This window comes from Mesoplodon bidens, assembly GCF_964165515.1.
Source record: "Mesoplodon bidens genome assembly, chromosome: 5".
Taxonomy (NCBI): domain Eukaryota; kingdom Metazoa; phylum Chordata; class Mammalia; order Artiodactyla; family Ziphiidae; genus Mesoplodon; species Mesoplodon bidens.
This window is the reverse complement of record NC_138161.1, coordinates 103,959,096-103,985,226: the sequence shown is the minus strand read 5'-3', so window position 1 is coordinate 103,985,226 and position 26,131 is coordinate 103,959,096. Positions and strand designations below refer to the sequence as shown.

At 40.7% G+C, this 26,131-nt stretch overlaps 1 protein-coding gene across 6 annotated transcripts in view; it reads right to left on the bottom strand.

Annotated features, from left to right (window-relative positions):
* The window catches only part of LPP (LIM domain containing preferred translocation partner in lipoma), a 698,762-nt gene that overhangs the window by 348,804 nt on the left and 323,827 nt on the right, over positions 1-26,131 (bottom strand). For all 6 annotated transcript variants that reach the window (XM_081235262.1, XM_081235261.1, XM_081235266.1 and 3 more), the window contains one exon: positions 9,466-9,588. In XM_081235262.1, the coding sequence (XP_081091388.1) occupies positions 9,466-9,588 (123 nt within the window). The remainder of the gene's footprint in view (positions 1-9,465; positions 9,589-26,131) is intronic.

The window sequence follows — 26,131 nt, the reverse complement described above, 5'->3', positions numbered from 1 at the left end:
AGGGACATATAGATAGAAAGTTTATTTCCATTTAAAAAGCACAAGTTAGGTTAAGGCAATTAATTAGTTGTGAAATAGCTTATAATTGGCATACACTTATATCATTTCAAATATCGTGTCAGGAGGTATCAGAAATAATGTGGTAAAGGAAGGAGATGAATCATAGAGTCTCAAGCAAAAGTCATATGATAATTCTGAAGACTTTTGCTTTTTTTCTGAAAAAAAGGAAGCATATATCAGCTCATCAGTCAGGTAACTTTTTGTCTCCTATCACTGAATTCAAAGAATTGATTGTGTTGATCTTTGTTTTAGGCAACACTGAGTAACATGAAGGTCTTCTCTTTTCAGCAGTTCCTTAGAGGATACAGAAAAGAACTTGATGTTTATTTTTATATCAACCCAATAATAAGAGAATAGTTATAGTATTGAATTATAACCCCAGATAATATCATCTTTTCAACCAAGTGCATTGCCTTCAAGTGATATAAGGCAGTGCAGGGGTAAAGGTAGAAATTTTAGCTGATTCAGCAGCTACCATTAAGTTGTCCTTATAAAACTCATTTGCCTCAGCTGTACTATTTTTTATTGGTGCAAATACCTGTTAATTATGGAAAAATCAGAAAGCAGTTATAACTATGTCATATACTAACTCGGTATCAATTCCGGAGTGGGTTCTCTAGCAGATTTCTAGGGTGTGAATCCTTACATCAATATTGGATTTGATGACAATATTTACTTATTTATTCAGCACATATGAATTTGTATGTCTCTTGTTTGCCAGGAAACGAAAAGATAATCTTGCCTCAAGGACCTCATACTCTGGTATTTAACACAATTATATTTTTACTGTTCAAGCTTAAGGCATTATGCACTTTTATACTGTCTCTGTAAGGTATAGTCTGTGAGGTACAATTATTAGAATTTTTACTTTATATTTGAGTAATTTGTGATTTAGAACAACAAAACATAATCCAGTTGTATTCTGTGGTCTTGAACTCCAATATGACAGCACAGATTAGGTGCATGTTTGGGTGAGGGCCTGGGACCTCAGAGAGGTCAAATTCACAGAGAGGCAAATTCTAAAATTCACAAGTGGCCCTGTCTGCATTTACAGATGAAAATTATACTTACTGGCTCAACAGCAGTAAGTGCCCAATTTGTACCTTTTATTTCAATAAAATTCCAGTTTGTAGTTTTATGTAAACTGGAAATATGTATGTTCAAACTATGAAACATAACAAATTAAACTTTCATATTTGTAGTTGATATATTCACTGAAAGGCGATGTATAACTTTCCTGGTAATTCTTCCACAGTGTGAAAGGAAACTTAGCAATTATACTCCAACGTGGTATTTTGTGGAGAGGACAGACCAGTTACTCACCATGACAAATGGTGATATGTAGGATTGGTTATTAACCACCTCCAACCTTCTGTCTAGAGAGGCCATCGTTATCATCATTATACTTTAGTTTGGCATATAAAGGAAATGGATGTCAAAATGCACAAAACAGTGACAATATCTTATCTGAGATTCAGCTTTTGCTCATAAAACACAATATTCCCATGTATTTGCCATGGTAAAATCTAATCATCTCGAGTAAAAAATACAGCCGGATTTGCATTTTGTTGCTTATTTGCTTTTAAATTAAAAAAGAAGAAGAAGAAGAAGAAGGGAATAAAGGGAACCATGGGGTTTGAGACCAAGGCTACTACCAAAATAGATATTTAAACAGTGGGAGAGGAAGACAGAAATAAGAAAACCAGTCCTGACAAGAAAGCTCTTTAATTTTGCAAATGTGATGTGTGTGTCTGCATGGACATAAGGCTAATTATTTCCACTAAGATGCTGTTGTAAAATGGAGAAGCTCAACAGGCATCTTTGTGAGTTTCTTTTTAAACCAATGCCTGGATGGAGTGACTAAGTGTAATGTAACACAATCATCTCTGAACCAAGGTCTTGCAAATATATCACAGCTAAAGGTTACCCCAGGGACCATGGCCAGGGTACCATAGAAGACTCCCCCCGTTCCTGCCCTAGGCTCCAGCAGAGCTGGCTTCTCCTGGGTACTCTCGGCAGCAGCTGCCTTGCTTACCTTCCTCCTATTTCACTGCTGGGAGCTAACCTACACCACATACTCAGAGCACACCCTTACACTGGGACAAGTAAAATGGGCATTTTGGGGCAAAAGTTTTGTAGAGGTTCAATTCAAGGTAGATCTTCAACCTAAAGTTCCACTCTGAAAATGTGACATTATCATGGTGCTCAAAACAAGATTAAAGTTAACTTTATTATGCTTGTCATATAAGACACAAACACAAACATCACCCTCTTAAAAAGGAGGAGGAGGTATACATGTTATTGAGATGCAGTTATATACAATCTAAAAATCAATTGCCCATCATCAAACTCACGGCATGCAACTCTGAGTCAGCTAAGGGCTCCACCACCTCCACCTCATTGTTACTTAATGTTGAGGCTTCCTGGCAGGTACAGACTAATTCAAAATAACCCAGATCTTCTAAATATGGGCACCGCAAAGAATTAGATCCCCTGTTCTTTTAAAATGGTATTTTTGTCTCTATTATTTTATTGGACTCCATTTGGTATCACATATGAGGTTTCTACTATATTTCAACTTTGACCCCAGCTCTCAGAGAAAACTATTAGTAAACAGACAGTACAGACACATAGACAAATCTGTTTTTCTTTCTCAAGCAAATCACAGTATGCACCTCATTTTTTCCCAGTTGAATATGGGAAGAGAAAATGACACTATCCACACCTCTTCTCTTTTTCAAGAGTATAATACCCAGTTCCTATCTCCATTCCCAAGAAGCCAAACAAAGCAGCAGCAAAGTCCCAGTGTGCAGGGATAGTCTACATCTTACCACACAGTATCAGCATGTTGCAGCCTTCATCTCCCAGTGGCCTACATGTTTGGGTTGCAATGAATAATATAGAATATTAAAAACTTAATTCCTAATTAATCTCCCCTGCAGCTGCTCATGGCTTTTGCAGGCTAGAACATGGAACATAAGAGAGTATAAGATCCATGGCACCATAAGACTCCACCCTGATTATGCTGCCTGCAAGCCCTCAGACCACATGAATTCCAAATAAAAAGCCTTCCATGCAACACAGACACACCTGAAATAATTTCTTAGGTTGCCTCATAGATTATTGCTCTATGAAAGGGACTCAGTGTGGCAGCACTGGAATTTCAATTTGAGATGTGTCCATGTGACCAAACAGCATGTATGTACTCAGTTTCCAAATAGACTAAGAAATTACAATACTTTTTAAATGCTTTAAATGAGAAAGATAAATATATCATTGATAGCGCAACCAGCATTCAGAAAGGATAAACCCCAAACCTTCAAAGACCTGAAGCTTCAAAGTAAGCTCCAGACACAAGCTAGCAATCCCAAAACAAAAATGGGAAGGATTGAGTGGACTGTTGCTCAAAGCCAACATCTTATTTCTTGTAACTCTAGAACAATATGGTATCTCTGCAAAAGGGGAAAAACTGTAGCTACCATGCCCATTTTAGAAATATAGAAAAGGAAGCTAAGACTGGTGATGTGGAGAATTCACACAGTTGGAGCTCTTATAGAGAGGTGATCACAAGGAATTGAGAAGATAGTGCTCTTCTTATTGGCAAACTTGGGAGCCTAGACTATCAAACTAGGTCCAACCTTATTCTTATCCCTGGAATCTCTCCAATTTTTTTCATACTAGTCTAAATGAGGATAGTGAAATTTCAATTGCAAAGAAATTTGATTCAAAAATACTAAATCCCCAGTTACAATTAATATACAATATCTGAAAGTTCTTCCAAGTCACCTAGGTGCCAGCTCCAACCCTACTAAACTCACTTCAGGGAAGAAAAGGCAGCTTTGTAGTAGGAATTAGAAGGCCAGCACTCCAGGCCTGGTTTTGTCAAGAGAAGGGAAAGAAAATCGTAAGTCCATAGATTTATCCTTTGTCTTCTAAGAAATCAAGAGAATTTCAATGTGACCCCGTGTGGCTCTTCCCAAGAGTCTAAGCTGTACTTTTATTAACAGTAGAAAGCCAGATGGGTGGGATCTAGACACATACTAATTCAAAGACACTATACTATCATAAATTTTCTGTTTACCTTTATGTTTTTGATCTGTCTACTCCTTTATGTTTCCAAGCCATATTTTAGGGAAAGTACCACAAAAGAAAGATATTTTGGAATAAACTAATTGAAATGCTAAAGGGAACCAAGGTGTCCCTTGGTTGCTCTTAGCATCCACAGGGAACCATTACCTCATGGTTCAAGCAAAACAGAAAAAAATCATTCATCCTACCTCTAGCTGAGCCTCACTGAGCAATGCTCTTTCCTTCCCTAGACAAAAACTTTCCTTCTGTAAAGTAAGAGTTTGGCTACATGACCTCTAAGCTGTGATACTCTCATATCATACTGAGTCTGCAATTCATCCCACAACCACTTCCAAGCTTCTCACACCTGTTTTTCTAAAACCACTCCCTAATACACACATTTTTAAATGATCAGAAATTTTACTGCTAAACACTAAGGTAGGTTAATTGCATTACTCTGGGCAGTGGCTGGCACAGATGTATAATTTATATCTTCTGTAAAACTTGCTAAAGGTGTTACCCCCAAACCCACTGTAGCCAGAAACACTGCTGCTACCCGCCCCTCCCCCCCAAATTTCTCCTTTTACTGAGAGAGTCCTTGGGCATCAAGGCTACTTAGGTATTAAATTAATGCCTGTGATTTCATCTGCCATTCATTTAGTATTCCACATACCCTATATCATAATTGAACTACCTTATTCTTCCAACAAGGCATTCACTTTCAACATTGCTTGACTTTCTCATTCCTGTTATTCTCTCATTTGAATCCCATGCCTTTCCCATGACATATGCAGCCAAGGGAACTCAAATTCTACCTGCTCCGTGCAGTCCTCCCTGACACTTCCCTAGAAAAGTATAAAATATAATGTTGATGAACTTCCCTGGTGGCACAGTGGTTGAGAGTCTGCCTGCCGATGCAGGGGACACGGGTTCGTGCTCCGGTCCGGGAAGATCCCACATGCCGCGGAGCGGCTGGGCCCGTGAGCCATGGTCACTGAGCCTGCGCGTCCGGAGCCTGTGCTCCGCAATGGGAGAGGCCACAACAGTGAGAGGCCCGCGTACCTCAAAAAAATATATATATAATGTTGATATTCCTATCTTTGATTTCCCAACAATTTCAACATCTGGTGAGTCACACAATAACTTAAAGTAGTACATCCAACAAAGCCCTTCTTTTGTGTCCCTCTGAATTGTTTATGCATTTGTCTCTTCTGTAAGACTACGGATTACTCTAAAGCAAGAACATGCTGACACACTAACCTCTATATTTCCAATGCCTAATCCACAATGGGATCTCAGTAAATGTTAGCTGAATGAATGAAAAGGCGGAATGAAGCCATATTTCCCAAATAAAAATACGGATAAATAAGTGAACAGAAATAAAGTTGGGAAATCTGAGAGTGGAAATTGCCCCTTTCGAAAAAGGGAGAAAATGCCCCATAAAAATATATTTTCAAGAGCTCAGATATTTTTCAAAGTTGTTATGTGAATAGAACAACTTTGGACCACTTTTTAGTAAGGGAGAAAATGCCCCATAAAAATATATTTTCAAGAGCTCAGATATTTTTCAAAGTTGTTATGTGAATAGAACAACTTTGGACCACTTACTGTACAAACATTCCACCTATATGATCATTTTCTGCTCAATCCATGAGTCAAAGCAGCCTTGCAAAGGTGATTCAGAGGTGGGTTCGGGGAAAGCACACAACACATGCTTGAATATTGAGAAATCACAGACCTGCTAGCCTACTTTAAGTAGTCAGGTGATTCAACAGGTTTTGCAGTTTGCTTTGGATCAAAAATGGAAACATCAAAATTGGGCAGTAACAGTCTACATTTCTAGGACTTTTCAAGTACCTTTTGATTACAACACAACACAGACTACTGCAGACATCATCTTCTCTTAGCACATACTTTTAATATTTTAAGTGTGTGATTATTGTTCTCACAGCATATAATTATGTTAACCAATAAATACTAACACATCTAATTTAGTTCCACCAGAGTAAACATAATTCAGAAGAATGAGCTGCTTCTCCCAATTAACTCTCGCTTTCCTAAATTAGAATAATAAAGAAGTTAGAATGGATCACTCTTTAATTTCTGAATGGAACAGGCAGCTGAAAAGTGGAATTCTCAACCTGTTCTACTTAAGAGTTATCACTATTAATTTTTTTAATTTTTATACAATTTTTAAAGGTAATTTTCCATTTACAGTTATTACAAAATATTAGCTATATTCCCTGTGTTGTACAATATATCCTTGAGCCTATCTTATGCCCAATAGTTTGTACCTTTCACTCCCCCACTCCTATATTGCCCCTCTGCCCCAATTTTTTTTTACCCTTTGACCCTTTTACTCATGTGACTGATCAGTGTCCCTTGAGTATGGCTTTCTCATAAAAAGAAAAACATTCAGAGGGATATTCTCAATCTGGTTCTAGAACTTAAAAGTCAAACACAGGTCTAAATTCAAGGTCCAGCTGTGCTCACATTGTAGTCATATGTCCTAACTTAGTTTCCTCATCCACAAAATAAGCACACCATCTATATCTCAGAGTTGAGATATATGTATTTCACTGAAGTGTGAACAGATGTGAAAGTGTTTATTTTACAACCAGTAAAGCACTGTCCAAATATCAGTGATTATGAATTTGTGTGCACAGTGAGATTGCTCAAACAAAAATGTGGCTACTGAATAAACCCATGAAAATGCAGTGGTTGGGCTTCCCTGGTGGCACAGTGATTGGGAGTCCGCCTGCAGATGCGGGGGATGTGGGTTTGTGCCCCGGTCCGGGAAGATCCCACATGCTGCAGAGTGGCTGGGCCCATAAGCCATGGCCGCTGAGCCTGCGCATCCGGAGCCAGTGCTCCGCAACGGGAGAGGCCACAACAGTGAGAGGCCCGCGTACCGCAAGAAAAAAAAAATGCAGTGGTTTATGGGAGGCATGTGTAGACACAGTCTTAAAGGATGAAGGCTATATTAAGCAAAAACCTCTATGCAGAATCTCCCCAGTGTATATCAGGGTGTGAGAATTTAGGAGGGGGAAAAAAAGAGCAAACAAAACTCCTATTTAAAAAGGGGGAGAGGGCATAGAAGTATTTACTCACAAAATGGATGAGTCCAGGGGCAAAGTCAGTGGCCTTGCTGTTCCGAGAAAGTGGGCTTGAGGTATTTGCTTGGGTGGAATTGGAAACATGCTTAACATCAAACTACAGTTTGCTGGAAAACATTTCTGAGACCTGGGTCCATCCTCTTGCATCTTTCCAGAGTTTGTTTTATTTCCTATGTTCCTTTTTCAGGATGAATTATAGCTTTCCCCTGCTTGAAAACCTTCAACTATCACCCATTATTTATAAAAGACAGACCAAAATCTTAATCTGGCATTCAAACAAGTCCACAGGCTGTTAGCAGGAAACCTCCAGGCCTGTAGTCCACTTGAAGCTTTCGATGGCCTCGTCTGCAGCCACCACGCTGCTTGCAGTTCTCTGAATGCAGCCTGGACCTTCCTGCCCCGTGACTCAGGCTGCTCTCTCTCCCCTCTTTCTTCCAACATCACCGTTCCACCCATCCCTTAGCTGAACGTGCAAATCTTCAGATGAAACTTCTCAGATGTTGCCACCATTAAAAGAATATCTCGCTCTTTTCCTTGTGCTTCTATATATCTGCCATTGTTGAACTTAGGATACTATAGCCTCCTGGAAGATTACAACTCGGTCCTATTTTTCTCCCTTTCAGCCTCCTAACAGTTCCCCCAAAGACCACAGCCCATGATACCTACCTGCAGCTCAGCACGTGTTTACAGAAATAAAGTGCATTTTCACCACTCACAGGTCTAGTGGAGCCAAGGGTAACGAGAGCTAAGGAAGAGCTAAGCTCTAGTGTGTTTTGCCTTGTGTCCCTACATAGCTGACAGTCCCATTGTATGTCTAGAAAAGGCAATGGGAACATGTCTAAAGAGGAAAGCACCTTACAAAGTTCTGTGTTGAAATGACTGACAGCAGAGAAGCAGGACTGGCTTTTAATCTGTGAAATGAACCATTGTGAATATAGAGGCTGCTGTTGAAGAACTGGAGTGCTGTAGGTCAAGCAAACATCACACGAGAGTTAAACAACCCAGTGACAACAGTGCCAGTCCAAGATCTGCATGCAGAGTCCTGCTGGCTGTCTTCTGAGGACTCACAAGCCCTGAAATTGATTTGCCGTTACTTTCTCAAGACTGGAGGGAGGCAGGGAATGACCACAAGCAGTGCAAGGTCGGCTTCCAAAATGCAGATAATAAATGAAGGTGCATGAAGATACGGGGAGGGGGAAAGGTAAGCTGTGTAAGCTGTGACAAAGCGGAAGAGAGGCATGGACATATATACACTACCAAACGTAAGGTAGATAGCTAGTGGGAAGCAGCCACATAGCACAGGGAGATCAGCTTGGTGCTTTGTGACCGCCTGGAGGGGTGGGATAGGGAGGGTGGGAGGGAGACACAAGAGGGAGGGGATATGGGAACATATGTATATGTATAAATGATTCACTTTGTTATAAAGCAGAAACTAACACACCATTGTTAAGCAATTATACTCCAATAAAGATGTAAAAAAAAAAAAAAAAAAAAAAATGAAGCTGCAGAAGAATAGCCATGCTCCAAAGGAAGCCAAAGGCCACAACGAAGAACTGGTAACAAGGCACCATTTGCATTAAAAAAAAAAAAAAAAAAGATTAATTGCTGTCACCAAATTCTGGTAAGATTGGGGAGAAACTGATATATTCAAACTGCTGGTGCCAGTATAAGCTATGTACCACCAGTGGAAAGAAAAGTAAAGAAAGCACTCGTAATCCCCAATGTAGAAATCCCACTCCAAAAACATGTGAGTTAGGGAGATAGCTCCAAAGAAAATAGACACGAAAATGCCCCACATAGCATTACTTCCAACAAGCAAAAAAGCAAGCCGCCTCAATATCCAACATAAGGAATTTCTTAGAAAAGATGTAGCCCTCACCCTAACTTTAACATAGCCATGCTAAGCCATATTTCTGAAGATTATACCAACATATAACAAAATATCCACCTAGACAAAGCCAGAAAAAGAGCAGGGCAATGGAATAAGAGATTTAATTTTAGAACGTTTGTGTTTAACACTGTTGGGTTATTTTAAAGAAAATACTAATCAAATCAATGAAAGAAATGTCTGTTACCTAACACATGTTGATATTAAATAAAAAGACAACTTAGACTGTTGACTCTGAGAAAATCCAAAAAGAATGGAAGGGATAAAAGAAGCAGCTTGTTCTTTCAGATAATTGCAGGTTATCTGTGGTGCCTATTTGCAGATAGCTCTTACCTGTGGAGGCCGAGGCTTGTAGGGGGAGCTGCACTCCAGGTCAGCCAAGATGCTGGTCAATGAGTCGATCTCAGCGTCCAGGCTCGAGCGTCTCTCCTCAAGGGTCTTGCCTCCAGGATTTCCCTGTGAGAAGCAACACAGTCATGTTAAAAAGGGAAATTTCCAGTTTCCATCCATATCAATCTGAGTTCAAATTTCTCAAGTTATACTGTGACTTTGTCCAAGTTTTTCTGCACCTCATTTCTTTTAGCTTTTATAAAATCTCAGTGAGGTAGGCTGGAGAATTATCCCTCTTTGACAGGTAATAAAACTGAAATATATGAGGTGATTTTCCTAAAGTCATACTCTTATTTAGAGGATATTTCCTTTGATGAATATCCAAGTTAAAGGAAGTAAATGTCTCCATCCCTGCACTCAAGGAGCAGATCCAACTAGGGACATAATGCAAATTCCACGTTCAGAAACCACTGTATAGAATGATGACATTTTAGTTGGAGCAGGAAAAGGCAAGGAGAGACTTACAGTCCAGGAAGAGGAATGGAATCAGTGTGAGATCAGTAGACTAGGTGTGTCTGTGTCAGAGAGAGATGGCAAGCCCCAAGCGATGCCCCTAAAAAGTGAACTAGAATAAGACCGCTCAGAGTCCTGGCCAAGGGGCTGCAGAGGAAGCATGTGGCAGTGACCACTGATTATGAACCGGGGGATCTGTGGATTTCATATGTCAGTGTCCCATGTTAGCACAAGCACCGACTGCTACCGGCATTGAGAATTCATGTGGAGCGAACAGAGGGCAATAACACCGCCACAAGGGCATCCCCAGGAAGTGGGAGCAAGCTTAGGAAAAACAAGCAAACAGTTTGCCTAGAGCTTAAGGCAAGGAAATAGAGAGTGAAATACAAAGGAACCATAAAGGTCGCCCTAGAATTTGGAAGCAGGGTGAGTTAAAATAATTTTTTAAGGTGACAATGTAATAAGGATCATGGACATGTGATGAGACTGTGTCTGAAGACTCCATCAAGAAATCAAAGTGAATCTGCAGTAAGGCCCAGTAGGAATGAAATAATGGGAAGTTAGTGTAATTGAATTAACTCTATTGCACTTGTCTAAGGAAGTTAAATATCAGTATAGTGTCTGGAAGAGTTTAGAAAAAAACCAAGAAACCAGAGTTTCCTCAGTGACAACAAAAACTAGGGTACCCTGACAAGCTAGCATTAAAATCTTACAATTCTCTAGGTAAATTTATCTTTTTAATGAATATGATGCATCAGACAATGATAGCATAATGGTATTTCCAATTAAGACCACTAGTTTCTTTTCCCTTAGAAGCTTGTTCCCAAAACCTTCCCTGAGTTCTTATACCTATTTAATTCTCTGCATAAAACATCTCTATTGGGACCTAGCATATTGGTCAGTCTCTTGTGAATTTGGCCAGCATGAGTTAATCCCTCTGGACCTTATCTATCCCAGGCACGATGATAACATCAAGATGTATGAAGCTATAGCCCAGTCCCTTGGAGCCAAACCCGAAGACTGCTGCCTGCCCCGTAGGCAGTGGCATCTGTTCTTGTGAGCCCTCTTTAACTATGGGTACGTTTAATCACATTATCTAAAACAACCTTCTCATCATTTTCTCTTTCTGGATGCATCTGTATGACCCCTCTATGGCACTCTATCCCCTCACCCTGTTTTGCTTATTTTTCTTGTAATATCTATCACCATCTAACATTATATTTTATGTATATTTGTCTGTCTATTATCAGACTCCCCAGGAGAATGTAAGCTTCATGAGGGCAAGGAATTTGTCTGTTTCCCTCTTCATTATTTCCCCAGAATCTTGCTCAGGGCCTAATCCATGAACGTGTTCAATGAATAATTTGAGTAAACAAATGAATAAGTAATGGCAGACTCTGCCATAGGTCCAGCCCATAACCTTTTCCATATAAACATCTTTTGGGTAAAATCAGCTAAAAGTACAGCAGGATCAGTGGATACAAGGGAAGCAAAAAGGCTCAGTGTGCCTGTGTGTACACACTTGTGTGTGTCTGTGTATTTCATGCTGTACGGCCCAGATTTGAAGGTCATCCTTGTGAAAATTGAGAGGCTCTCCTCAGCCCTCTTGCTACAGCCAGAAATGGGAAAACAGTGAAATGACAGGTTGGTTGTGTCTTCTCAGAGTCTGAATTTCCATTTGACCAAACCCTCTAAGACTAGTGGGTCTCTGCCCTGGGACCAGATGTTTTCAAAGAGCTAATCCCTCTATTAGAGGTGATCTCATCTTTACTTCACTGAGTATTAATAACTATGAAATACTGTGGTATTATTAAGAAAAAAAGATCCTCAACAATTTAAAATTCAAGTGAACATTCTGGCAATGGATTCTGGTACAAGGAAAGTAGGATCTCAGTTGCGTTATGGAAGGCAACTGAGAATTGTGTGAACCTGATTCTCTTATATGCAGTTATAAAACGTGATTATTAACATGAATTTGATCACTATATTCCCATATACTCACAGACAGCACAAAATATTGGTAAGGGTGGTGGACTGGAGTCTAGTTAAATTCTTCCTTGGGCCATAGTTTCCTCATCTCTAAAACTAGGAGAACATCACCTGCCCTACCGAAGCCAGAGGGACATTACAAGACTCAGATAAGAAAATAGATGGGAAAAACACTCTTTAAATTGTAAAGCACTATAATTATTATGATTTTCATAAACTGCATTAATTATAGCAACCAGTAACTATAAATTAATATGAATAATATAGCTATTGTTAATTCTTCTTCTTAAAGGGAGCACAATTCATTAAGTATTCCCTTGGGGTATCAGTAAAGAGACAGGATTTAATCAGGTCTTCAACATCTGTACTTCACTGTAGCAGACAGCACAGCAACTGCCCAGGCCCTGAGTAAAGGGATACCATGGAGCCTCAGAAGTCACAGAATTACCCTGAGCCATGCAATGAAACAAGTAATTATAGTGTCCAACCAGACTGTGCATGTAAGACCTCTGAGTTGGGACGACTCCCCATTTTCAGTTTCTCGTATTAGGTTGATGCCAAGTTCCAGCCTAATGCTGTGAGATTTTTCACCCAAGACCCCCCTTGCTGCCCTACCTGGCTTTCTGATAAGAACTTTGTTCCTAAATTTCAATCCCCATTATGGACTAGGATAGGCTTCTTTCTCACCACTGATTCTCTACTTAATGTCTCAGTTCAAACAACTGAAGTCCTGCACAAGTCTCACCACCAGCCCCTCTCTTGGTGCTTCATCTACTACCACAGCACCTTTAGATCCGGGAACTACCTTGCTACTCTCAACACTTTAAACTACACACTGGAGGACATAGTCCTATAACCAGCTAATGGAATCCTACACACTTACCTACATGTCTTCTCCTTAACTCCCTGTCACTGCAGCCTTACCAGTGACCTGACAGTTGAATGACCTGCCCGAGGCCAAGTAACAATAAGGAAGAGTCTCCTGACTCTTGGCCTAATGCTTTTTCCAGATACCAAAGGGCCTCCTATAAAGTGGTCACTATAATAATAATGATTCTTATGCTCTTCAACAATAAGTAGAGAGATTCCATTGTCTTAGTCCAGGATCTGCCGAAAACAAAGCCTGAGACAAAGGCTTGTGTGCAGGTCATTGATTTTGGGAATCAGTCCCAAAAAACAGTACTGAAGGACCAGGCAAGTTAAGCAGGAGAGGAGGGAAAGCCAATTCAAAGGTGCTGAATTGAGCTGGTCACCAATACAGATAACTAGGGCTCCATTTTCCTGGGAGCCCTCCAAGGATCTCCGTGAAAAGTGCCTCAGATTTTCCCATGTAGGGAATGAGAGAAGAGAATGTTCATCCTCTGGCTCTAGTTCTCTACTGGTTTAGAATCACCTACAGGGATATTAACTCCCTCATGCTTGTCCCAAGAAGTACAGAGGTAGCAGAAAAGTCCCAGGACAGAGAGTGAGAGAAAGGTTTTACAGCTGAGGCTGTGCTGTCTCAGGTACTGCTAGGTCATACCTATGCACTGGTGGTTGCCATGGCAATGGCTGGCCTCTGAAGGTGGAATGACAGGGTGAGAAGGAGGGTACAAAGGGTGTCCAGTGACTGTGTCCCCTTATTAACAGCTATAAAACTCACATGAATAAGCCATTCATGGAATATTATTTCCTATAAGACACTTAATTTCATTCATTCAATAAATATGTATATGATAAAAGCTCACCAAATCACAATCAGGGCTTATTATAATGTGGAAAATCATAATTCTTAGTGCCACTACTAGAATTACAGGGTGATGACTCTCCCACTGTAAGTACACAGAAATATACTTTAAAATAGTGCCCAGAACCAGAATTCATAGCATGTGAGGCCATTTGGGTTATACTGCTAGTCCACTAACTACAGGTGATAGATAAGGAGTGCCAGCAGTGAGTCATGAAAGAGCATTATTTATATTTATTTATTTACTCACTCTTTACATCCAAATATCTTATGTAAAAAATTAACTCATAGAAAAGTTGAACAAGTAGCAAAATGAACTCCATCCACACCCCCTTCACCCAGATTTATCAATGGCCAACATTTTGCCTCCCCTTCTAATAACAAAAATATATTTGCTTGCTTGTTATTGTAGTTTAACTATTTGAAAGAAGTTGCAGAAACTTCCTCTCCATGTACTTCAGCTTACATATCCTAAGAACTAACTTTTCAATACCATTGTCACACCCAAGAAATGTAATATGGGTGCAGTAATCTGATGCATGCATGTTCACATTTCACCAGAAGTCCCAGTAATGTCCTTTTATTGATTGTTGTTAAGTTCCATCCAGAATCCAATCAAAAAGCATACATTGAGGTGACATGTCTTTTTGGTCTCTTTTAATTTAGAACAGGCCCCAGCCTATTTTCGCCTTTCATGAAACTGACTTTGTGTAAAGAATTCAGGCCAGGTGTCTTATAAAAAGTTGAACAGGGCTTCCCTGGTGGCGCAGTGGTTGGGAGTCCGCCTGCTGATGCAGGGGACACGGGTTCGTGCCCCGGTCCGGGAAGATCCCACATGCCACGGAGCGGTTGGGCCCGTGAGCCACGGCCGCTGAGCCTGTGCGTCCGGAGACTGTGCTCCGCAATGGGAGAGGCCACAACAGTGAGAGGCCCGCATACCGCAAAAAAAAAAAAAAAAAGTTGAACAATATGGCTTTGTCTGATGAGGAGATTCAGATTACACAAGTTTGTCAGGAAGAGTCCATGCATGATGCTGTGCTCTTTCCACTGCATCACATCAGGAAGCTCATAATATTATTTGGCCATTTAGTGATGACAAGTTTGATGACTTGGTTAAGGTAGTGTCCACCAGATTTCTTCACCGTAAAAGTGTCTTCTTCCCTTTTAAATCAATACATGATGTGTGAGGTGACACTTTGAGACTCTGCTAATATTCTGCTCATCACAAACCTTTCACCCAATGATTTTAGTATCCATAGATGATCCTTGCCTGCATGGATTATTGCACTGGTGGTTGCAAAATGGTGAGAGTATCCATTATTAACAAATGGAAATAAATGGATCCTGCTTAGCATAATAACAATTTATTTGTTAAGTAGTCATTTCCTTTTTGAGGTAGGGAGCAGAACTAACTGCCAAGTCCTCTGCTCTGAGAAAACATCAGGAACCTAATGATCAAATCAGCATTGTAAAAGAGAGAGTTATCCTTCACGCTGTTAAGAAAAACAAAGGATTGGGGAATGGTCTAGTTAATTAAGAACCACTCTCTGCCCTAGGAGGTTAACATCCTAGAATTAGAGCCAATCCACAGTGGCACACTCCAAACATGCAAGAACTGACCTAATCCTCAACAACATCCAGAATCTTTGAGGTGGCCAAGCGATCACACTGACACATCACAGAAGGGGGATTTGAAGAGCCAAGATCTGCATGTGACTGCTCAAAATCATCAGAGAGACCACTTGATGTTGGAGGTAGTAAATCTGTGATATTTACATTGCATTTTAGAAAGTTCACGAAACTCCTCGGGGCAGACCCTATGTGTAACACTAAGGGACTCCCAACCCCCCTACCTATGCCTGGACTTCCCTTTGTGGTCCATTAGAGAAAAAAGCAGCTCTCCCTGAGAGCTGAGCAATATAAAACTATCTCATCTTAGGGAACCCTAGGAGGCAAGTGGCACAAAATAGTATATTCCTTTTACATACAATTTTGATTTTCTTTTCAATGGTATTATTTCAGTATTAGTAATACAGTGTGAATTTCACTTCATTTTTGTATTCCTTTAAGGTTAATAAAGTTCATTATTCCCTTATTTCTAAATTAATGTTAAAAAGATACTGGTTGGTGAAAACAAAAAGGATACAAAAAAAGCTGTATTATCTCTAAGCAACAAAACTAAGTATCTATCATTTATCCATCATCTTTCTTTCTTTGATGAAGCTGAGAATATAATCAATGAATTTCTTTGTGATCATTTTAATTGAATTCTACTCCCAAAGCATCCTTAACAAGAAATAAGTAGTGGTGGGACTTGCCTGGTGGCGTAGTGGTTAATAATCCGCCTGTCAATGCAGGAGACACGGGTTCGACCCCTGGTCCAGGAAGATCCCACATGCCACAGAGCAACTAAGCCCGTGCGCCACAACTACTGAGCCTGCGCTCTAGAGCCCGCAAGCTACAGCTACTGAAGCCTGCGCGCCTAGAGCCCGTACTCCGCAGCAAGAGAAGCCACCGCAATGAGAAGCCCGTGCACCGCAACGAAGAGTAGCCCCCGGTCACCGCAACTAGAGAAAGCCCACATGCAGCAACAAAGACCCAACGCAGCCCCCACCCCCCAAAAAAAAAGTAGCGCTGAAGGCTCTGGAGTCAGACTGGAGGGGTCTGAAACCTGTATCTGCCATTTATCAGTTTTGTGACCTTAAGCAATTTACCTAAGGTCTCTGGGTCTCAGTTTGTCATGCAGTTGTAAAGATTAAATGAGTTCATACATGTCAAGTACCGTTCACATCTTAAGTATTCAATAAACAACAGCTACTCAGTCATTACCTTGATCACAGTCTCAAAATAAATGCTTTGGCTGACATGGTCAGTCAACTGAGTAGGTAATCTTTTTTTTTTTTTTTTTTTTCTGCAGTACGCGGGCCTCTCACTGTTGTGGCCTCTCCCGCTGCGGAGCACAGGCTCCGGACGCGCAGGCTCAGCGGCCATGGCCCACGGGCCCAGCCGCTCTGCGGCATGTGGGATCTTCCCGGACCGGGGCACGAACCCGTGTCCCCTGCATCGGCAGGCGGACTCTCAACTACTGCGCCACCAGGGAAGCCCCAGTATGTAACTTTTAAAAGCATTTTGATTCAAAGTAAAAATCAGCTGCTGGGGGCTTCAATTAGATGGGGCACCTATGCTTCTTAACACATGATGGTGCTAGGAATTAACTGTGAAGCATATAATTCTGCATCAGCAGTTCTCAAACTTTAGCCTGTATAGAACCACCTGGAGAGCTTGTTAAAACACAGATTACTGGATCCCACTCCAGAGTCTCTGATTCTGTAAATCTTGGGTGAGGCCCAAGAACTTACATTTCTAACAAGTTCCCGAGTGAAGCTAATGGTGCTGATCTGAGGACCACACTTTGAGAAGCACTGCTCTAAGTACATTTCTAACACAACGAACATTTGATAGGGTAAACAGTGTATATTTTAAATGGTTATGGATGCCATGAAAATGTCAATAGGCAATCCAAATAATGAGTAAGAGAAACCTGGATCAAAATAAAATGGAAACAGTAGCACTGCTTCTTAATATAACCCCGCATGCTATGTAATAATAGTGTGAGCATCCTCATCACACTGATTCCGGTAATGCTGGGTTGGGACAGGCAGCAGGCAGCAGTAAGAACTCCAGAAAATATGGCCGATTTTATCTAACAGAAATGTCACTTTATTGAATTTGGAGGAAAACGTTGAAAAGAGAAAGAAAATGGTTTAGTTCATGTGCATTCTTCTTCCCACTCATTGAGTTGAAGGGCTTACCTTTCCAAAAACCCATCTATCTCATCGTATATACTCCTCCAGGAAGGCATCACTGATAGCCCAGCTTATATGGTAATTGACTCTTCTTTGTCTAATTCTCTCTGATAGCAGAGTTCACAGGGTAACTCATAGCTGGTTCACGTGAATGGCTCTTCTCCCACGCTGCTCCATGAAATCTTTGCACTACGTAGCAAGCAGTCTAAGGAAGGCATGATCCCCAACCTCAAGAAGCTACAGTCTACTGGATAATATGACTTTCACATCTGCCTAGTGATATCAAATACACTTATGTTCTTTAAGACTCTGTAAAGCCACACAGAGGAGGCAGAGATTTAAACAAACAAACCAACCTTCCCTAAGAAGCTTATTATCCAATGGCTGATAGAAATACAATTCAACTTTTCTAATGTGCAAAGCTAGGCTAAAACTGGAGTCTCATTATTATGTAAGAAGAGCCATCTACCCCACAGGTTAAGGACCGTTCAAGGAAAGGTGTCATAAAAAGCCATCTTTGGTGCAAACACTGTAGCCTTCAAAATAGAGACAACATCTTCACAATTCAAAGTAGAACAATAGTTTGGCAACTGAGAGTATGGCAATGAATAAACAGAAAGTAAGGTGTCAACAGGAAACAAAGAGAGGTTTTCATGGTTCTAGCATACTTGGAGCAAAAAACATCAAGATAAAACTTCAGCACTAGGCTTGACACAGGCCTCAGTTTTTTCCTTCCTATTCCCTATCATCCCATCCTTTTCAGGCCTAGAACACTCACCCAAAGTTGATAATGTTTGGTCAACCCACATCTCTTTAAAGGAAACAGTCTTGCCCCCAGACCTTGTTGCCAAAAGAGCCATGCTTTGGACCGTGGGACTCCACTTCACAGCACTGTGACCCACAAAAGCAAGGCTGGACAGCCCATCTACAAACAGCCTGGTGAATCTAACCTTTGGTCTGTGACAAAAAGATGAGCTAGGCAATAAACCTCCTTCTCTTATAAATATGAACTAAGCAACATGTGACAAAACTGCCATGAGGATGAACTGTGGTCATGATAAAACAAAGAGGATCATGTTCATGGCTAATAATCAGAGCATGTAAGAAGGTAAGATGCAATTATTGGAGAGAGGAGATTAATGGGAATGCAAATAATAGAGAAGAAGAGGATCAGAGAGTGAAGAAAGGAAAGGAAGAAGAAAAAGGGGAATAAAAACGAGAGCGATAATGGTCCCATCCTTGAGCCTTCTGGTGTCAGATCTCATCCACATGGATCCTTAAGATAAACTCCTTTATATGGAAATACCCCAAGTGGCCTCTGCTTCACAGTCAGCCTGACTGAAGCAGCCAGCACAAGACCCACTCATTCACAGGGATGACAGCAAGAGGCCAGGTCTACTTGTGACACCATCAGGGAGCCACTTTTCCTTTCTGAAACCCAACTTGCACTTCTATAAAATGAAGGGTATGAACCTGCCAGGTCCACTTTTATTTTTTTTTTTAAGCTTGAACATCGCATGAGTCTATAATGACATTTCACAGCTTGCCTGCCACTATCTTTGCTACCCACTCGCAACCAGACCCAAACCCACCAGAGTTAGGCCCACTCAGAGTTTAAGCCAACTCAGATGTAAGGAAGGACAGGGCCATGGTTAAAGTGGTCCGTGCTTGAGTACACACAAGCAGTCCCTTTGTTCACTGCTCCATTCAGAAGCAAAACATATACACACACAAATAAGCGCACACACACACACACAATATGGAATTATTTCTACTGAATTCTAATCTTCATAAAATAAATATTGATAATGTACTCTTAAAGTAGTCCCTTAAAATTAAAAAGTCAATTTGTATGAGAATAGCTATATAACATAGAAAATACATACAGTAACTATCCATCGATAAAATAAGAGCCATAAAAATAACCATAATAAGATTAATTATTTGACAGTAAAAGGGACATTTGGCATACCTTTATTAAGCAGCAGAACCCTATGGGGAAAATAAAATCATACGCGGAACCCCATTATTTAAAACAGATAAAAACAGAGCTGCTCTGGTTCAAGTACAAACAGGGAAGTGTATGATTCCACCCACTGGGTTTTTCCCATTGCCTCCAATAATGTCTGCTGAAGCAGTTCTATAAAAGATACTTGGAAAATCACTGCTGCTGATTTTCTGGGCGAGCTATAGAGGAAGAAACAGGATCCTTAGGGGGGCCACCTTGCCAGTCAGTCCACACACATAGTTTGGCAACACTATACCAAGCTGCCTTTTCTGCACTGTGTGTGCCTGTGTGTACGTGTGTGTGTGTGTAAAAAGGAGATATAGTCAACTGAAATAGCTATAAAGATATCATCATATAGTGTCATGGAAACTTTCCCAGGAATGCTCTGCTAATACAAATAACACAAAATAATACAAGTATTAGAAGTTTTAAAACGTAGAGGAAAAAAGAGTTTGGTTTGCCCTTAAGGAAATAATATCTGAGCGGGGAGGGGAAAGAACAATTATCCTTCAAACCTACGAAACAAATAGACTGACGAAATATTTTTGGTCCCTGCTATAGCATGCAGTAGAAAATAGCCCATGCCAGGTATTTTTGCTATTGATTTTGTTTTAAAACCTCGTGGAAGATAGTTTTCTGATTTTGCATTTTGATAACACAGGACCAGTGGGTTGGGGCATGATAAATTCCAGAAACCACTTCCTCACACTCCCCAACAATGCAACAGAAATACCAGAAGCAAATATTCAAATACTTAGAAATGTGATGGTAACATTATATATTGGTTCATCATCCTCACACCTTTTATCCTTGAATCCTTTCAGGACTCCTCAAAACGTTACCAAAACTGAAAACGAAGGGAAGTGTTCAGTTCCCATGTCAAGCACTCCATGTCAAGTAGCCAAAGCTATAAAGCCAGGGGCTTGTCATCGAAGCAGATAAGGGGTAAGAAATTCCTTTAAACTTTTGTGCTTCTGAATCTGTGTGCTAAGCACCATCAACCAGGACTTACAGATAAGAGAGGTTTGGCAACGTGTGAATAGATTATAGATGATTAGCATAGAAAAGGTAACTCAGGCTCAGAAATATTAGAACTGGAAGGGGAATTGAAGCAGTCATTCCAGCATTTTCACTTAAATATAATAAAATGCCCCCAAAGAAGTAATTTAGATGTCAGCGATAATAATTCAGTGAAAGGACTGAAATCAGTCTAAAAACTGAACATCTTATACTGTGAGAGATCTTCTCCAAAGCTATTTCAACTGTTCTTCTTAAGAATCCATGAAATAAGCAGAAAGTTACTCTCATCCCATCTTCCAGATGTGGAAACTTTATGGAAAAGAGGAGCACAGGCACTGTCTGAGGATTTCCAGCCTCATCTGTGGGACAAGATCAACAAAATTAAGCAAGGACTCCATCCTCCAACTGGTGGAGAATGCAATATGGACACACAGGTGCAAACCAGTGCTACAGAAATTCCTAGAAGAAAGACACCAGAATGGATGGAGACACTTAGATTCATTGAAGTGGCATTGAAGACAGGAAGATCCTTAGCTAACATCTATTACAATATCATAATCGTACCAAAAAGGAAACAAAGGCCCAGAGAGCATAAGTGATTTACTACTGGTCAAACAACCAAGTGATAAGGATGGCACGGGGAGACCTGAATCAGTGCTTCCTTGCCCCAGTCCTCCCACTCAAAACTCACTGTCAAGTAAATGAAGACAGGATTGTAATTTTCTCCTAAGAAACTAGTAAGTACACTAATGTCAGAAGATGACTGAATATTTAGAAATGTTGACCCAGAAAGGTGACACATTATCCACCCAGTGCAACCACAGAAATCCCTTTAGTGAATACTGAGGCGAATGTGTAGGCAAGGAGAGTAGAGAAACAACAAACTAGGCATTTTGTCTTGGTTCTGCCTTAATTCAGTAGGGTGACCCTGGGCAAATCATTTTCCCTTTCTAAGCCTGTGTCTTCTCAACAGCAAAATGATGGGTTTAGACCTGATCTTTATGTTTTCTTTTAGTTTAAAAGTTCTGTTATTCTAATACATTCATATAAATACAACCTACCTAACATTATAAGGAGTTTAAAGTTTTTCATTGTTGTTGTTGTTTTTTTCCCTTATAGCCACTTACTGGAACCAAATTACTCTGTTTCTACTTAGTGTAAGTGTACTTTGATAGGCAACAATAAGAAGATATAGTGCAGATACTAACAAGATACAATTTGAAACACTCGTTTCAAAAATAGTGTTACTGATAACAACTTCAGAGAGGAAGCTGCATTCAGTTGTATTGTTTTCAGAGTCACTAGCTGACTAATGGAAATGGAAAAAGATAAGTGAGAGTGACAACATCCTAGCAAGCAGGCAGGAGGGGAAAAGGCAAAACACGCGTCATGTCTTATCTCAAAGGCTAAGAATGGAAAAAATATGGGGGAAATTACCTAAAATGGCAGGAATCATATTTTCTAACAATCAATGATGCATCAGTTCCCTAATAATCATTCTAGATCTGTTCATCATTTTCTCTTGGTCAAACTCTCTGTTCCAAGACGGTTCTGGGAAATATCCTATGAACCTGCAGAATTTCTGGCCAGCTACCCAGTCCACTGTACACAGCCTGGGACATAGTAACTGCTGAGAACATGGAGAAAGAAAATGATAGCTCCCTCTCTCTACGCTGCCATTATCAACAGAGAAGTGCCTAAGTGTAGAAAAGTGCTTTCATAAATATTATCTCATTCAATTCTCCCAGCAATCATAGAGACTGGTAGCTATTATTCCTATTTTACAAAAGAGGATACCAAGGATCAGAGAATAAAAGACTTTTCCAAGTAACTCAGGTAGAAAACAGAAGAATTAAAATTAGGGACTCAAACATTTTGCTCCAGAGCTCTAATTCTTGTACTGTCCATGACACTAGGCTGGAAATGTTAAAGGCGAAAGGTCTTCCCTTCAAACATGAAACGGAGAGTATAAGGGCCTATTAGGTTACCATGAATTAGGTCACGGCCGCAGCTACTGTTAAAAGCCAAGCTCCGTTCCTCCCTCTCACCTTCTATCTCCCCATTTAGCACAGTTTTCATTCACTTTTCCATAAATATGTATCAGATATTCACTACATATTGATATGAAGGACAGGAATTACTTTAAAGAAAAAAAAAAGGAGAAAGGAAAATCATCGATTCTCTGTCCTCCAAGGGCTTACAATTCCATTAGAGAGGTTAGTTCGTCCACATATAACCATACTATAGGGCTGAATACAGGCAGGTAAGTATTAAAGTATATGAAACACAAGATGCTAGAGCAAAAAAATAGAAAATCAGAGAGGGCTGCATGGATGCAGTGAGAAGTGAGACGATCTTAGAGGGAGAAAAATATTTAAGACGTATGCCACAGGAACATAAAGATATAGAAGGAAAACACTGAAATGTGCACTAGCACTTGGCAAATACAAGTGTCCTTTTAGGTAAAAATAGAGGAGGATCAGCTGTGGTCAGATTATGCAGGTGTGCAAACCCTAGGCATATAAGAAGCTTGGCTGGTGTCCAGGGAACAGATATCCAAAGGATAAACATGGTCCTCATGACGAAAGTAGAGAGTGGGCAGGGGTCCTTGTAACCTGGGAACAAACACATCGTATGAATCACATATATTTTGGGCCGTGAACAGACAATTTACATGAATGACACTCCCAGGTGGAATTCCTAGTTTTACGAAAAGGTTGCCATTGATAAAAAGTGAGTATGGGACCATAGCAGAAAGTTGAATTCACCTTCATCAGGAATGAATGTGAGTCCGCAAGAAAGCAAACATTTCTGCCTTTGACCTCGGGAATACAAATGAACAAGTGCTATGAAAAGTCTGTTATTACCCCCAACAGAAACTAAAGAAGCCAAAGGAGGCAAGTGATGAAGCTGTCTCAAGCCTCGGCATTCTCATCTCCACTGAAAAAGCCTTCCTCTACTCCACAACTCTGCTCATGCTTCTTATCAGGCTTTCCTGAGACACGTTTCCCTTTCGTAGAATATTCAGAGTCAAGCCATAATCAAATGGCTCCTATTTACTTAGTGATGGTTCAATACCTAGTCTATATTAAAGAACCAGGACAAATAACAAGGAAATAATGAAAAACTGAATTTGTCATTGCGACCCTTCCTGCCCTCCTCTCACCTACTGCATCCTGAACTTTCTTCTTTATGACACATTCCACTTAAACCAGTTCTAGATGCTCTGTCCCCAACTGTTGTTCAAAATGGAATCCAGGCCCCCACTTGGATTTCAATCAAAAGGGTTTAAAGAAGTGAGATATCTCACCAAGTCATATCCCCTCTTGGTTTTAGTTCCCACCTGTGAAATAGAAAAATAATAATACAACTCCCACAGGGATACTTTGAAAACCAGGTGGGCTAAGGTCTTGGGAACCACATGTCCTGTAGAATGCTAAGGGTACAGTAGGTTCTTCTGTCAGTGCTGGCTCACAGGGTGTTTGGAAATGAAAGGATTGCAGGATTACATGAAGCGAAAGGTAGGAGACCCTACAGATATTAAATCACAAGTCCTGGTCTCAGGATGAGGCTAGATTTTGGTGGTGAGAGAAAGACCCTACAAGAAGGAAAAGGCGGAGGTTTTGAAGGGACACTGAGCCGCCTCTGAGGACAGAAGCACTTCAGATGCCCATTAAAAGGGAAAATCCTTAGGCCCCCTCCCAGATTTACCAAATCTGAACTTTTGGGAGCAGGGCCTAGTGATCTGAATTTAACAAGCCCTTTGCAACCCCTCCCCTAATTCTTTCCCACACTCAATTTGAAATCTGCTGGCCTAGAATTTGGTTATTGGGTGCTAATGCAAGTGCTAACAGTAACTGGAACAATTTAATTAAAATCCCACAACTCTGAACACATTTAAGGAGAACTCTTTACTAATGTATTCTAACCCAATTCCCGGGGACAGGGAAAAGACTTTTCTCTCCCTCGACAGCTCTGTGTTCTCACCCACGGTGCCAACAGTGCAAACACAATCCACTTCACTTGTCCTCATCTGTGGAAATGGCAGCAGCGTTCACCACCTTGAAGGGGTGCTGTGAGTTTCCATTTACCGGCGTTTATAAAGTCTTCTGAGTGTTCTGATAAATCAACTATAAATTGCCATTACTCATAGCACCCTGTTGGAGCTTAATACATATTCAATTGGAAAGCAATGACAACAATACAGCAAAATCCACAAATTAGCATTCATTATAGCAATGTATGATTCTCGCCCTACCGTCACAATTTTATCTAAGCAGAGCTGTTTCTGTCTGGAGACTGAAGAGTCCCTCTCATTAATGGGGAGTAATCTTTGCTCAGTGGTATCCACATTTCCTCCGGTAAAGTTCACATTACACTTGCCTCAGAATTCTGATTTTTCAGAAGAATTTCCTATTTGGCAAACACTAGGGTCGAAAGCAAATGTCTCTTTCCTGAAGAAAGTCAGGATCCTGCAAAGCATCTTGGACCCCTCCATTTCCCATCTCCCCTCTTTCCAAATGGCTCTGGACTCTAGCTCCCCTTCGCCATGGTCATGGCCACCACCCCATTTCAGGCTCTGGTCTGCCTCACTAGACTCTTGCAGTTGACTCCAAACCATCCTACCATTGCCACTTCTGACCAGTCAAGGACTTCTATATTATAGAAAGCCATCTAAATGGAGACCAGGTAATTTTATTCTCTTTCATAAAGTTCTTTATTGTTCCCAAATGATAACTAGTATAGCCTCAGATTGGGAAAATCCCCAAACTGTCACCTAAACAGCTAAAAAGAAGTAATTCACTTACTTGAATTAGGGGAGCGGCTGTAAGGCACTCAGGGAAAGAAAGAGAGCAGAGAGAGACACTCAGGCAGAAGGAACAGCTTGAGCAGAGGGCTGTAACACTAGGTGTCTCTTTATCTATGTAGTTCAGAGTTCAGCTTTCTCCAGGGGCAACATCTGGTAGCCGGCCAAGACTCCACTGATGGAGGTGTCTCCCTCCCCTCCCCCTGCCTTCTCTGCCCTGACTCTCAGGAACCAGAGCACATCTTGCCATCCTCGGTTTTGCTGACTCCAGTCTCCTCCTCTGCATGAGCCTTTGACATGCATAGTTGAGGTTGAGGAATCTGTGCCTAGTGGGTTTGAGGTTTCATCAAGAGAAAAAGAAGGAACTTATGTTATTTCACTGAGTAACTATTTTCACTACAAAAAATTCCCATATTTATTTTTTTCCCTTTTTGAAATGGCACTAAAGAAATGCATGCCAGACTGCCATGAACAGGGTTGTACTTTCCAAACAGTAGCAAGGACTAAAAATAGAAAAGCTTGATTTGCTCAAGATGTATATAACATAACTTCCTCTCCCGTTTCCTTTCCCCACCATGCTGAGCCAGTGCACAGAAGTGTACATGTTGGACCCTTTGAGTGTTTACAACAGCATCAAAAGCATCAAAAGGGTGATAAGCCTATGTATAGTACATACTCCATAGAGGTTTCCAGAGAATTCTTACTGCCAAGACAAAGACTGAATCAATCAATCCACAAATATCTACCAAATATCCCTCAATGAGATAAACACTATGGGTGATACAGGAATGTGAGCTGTG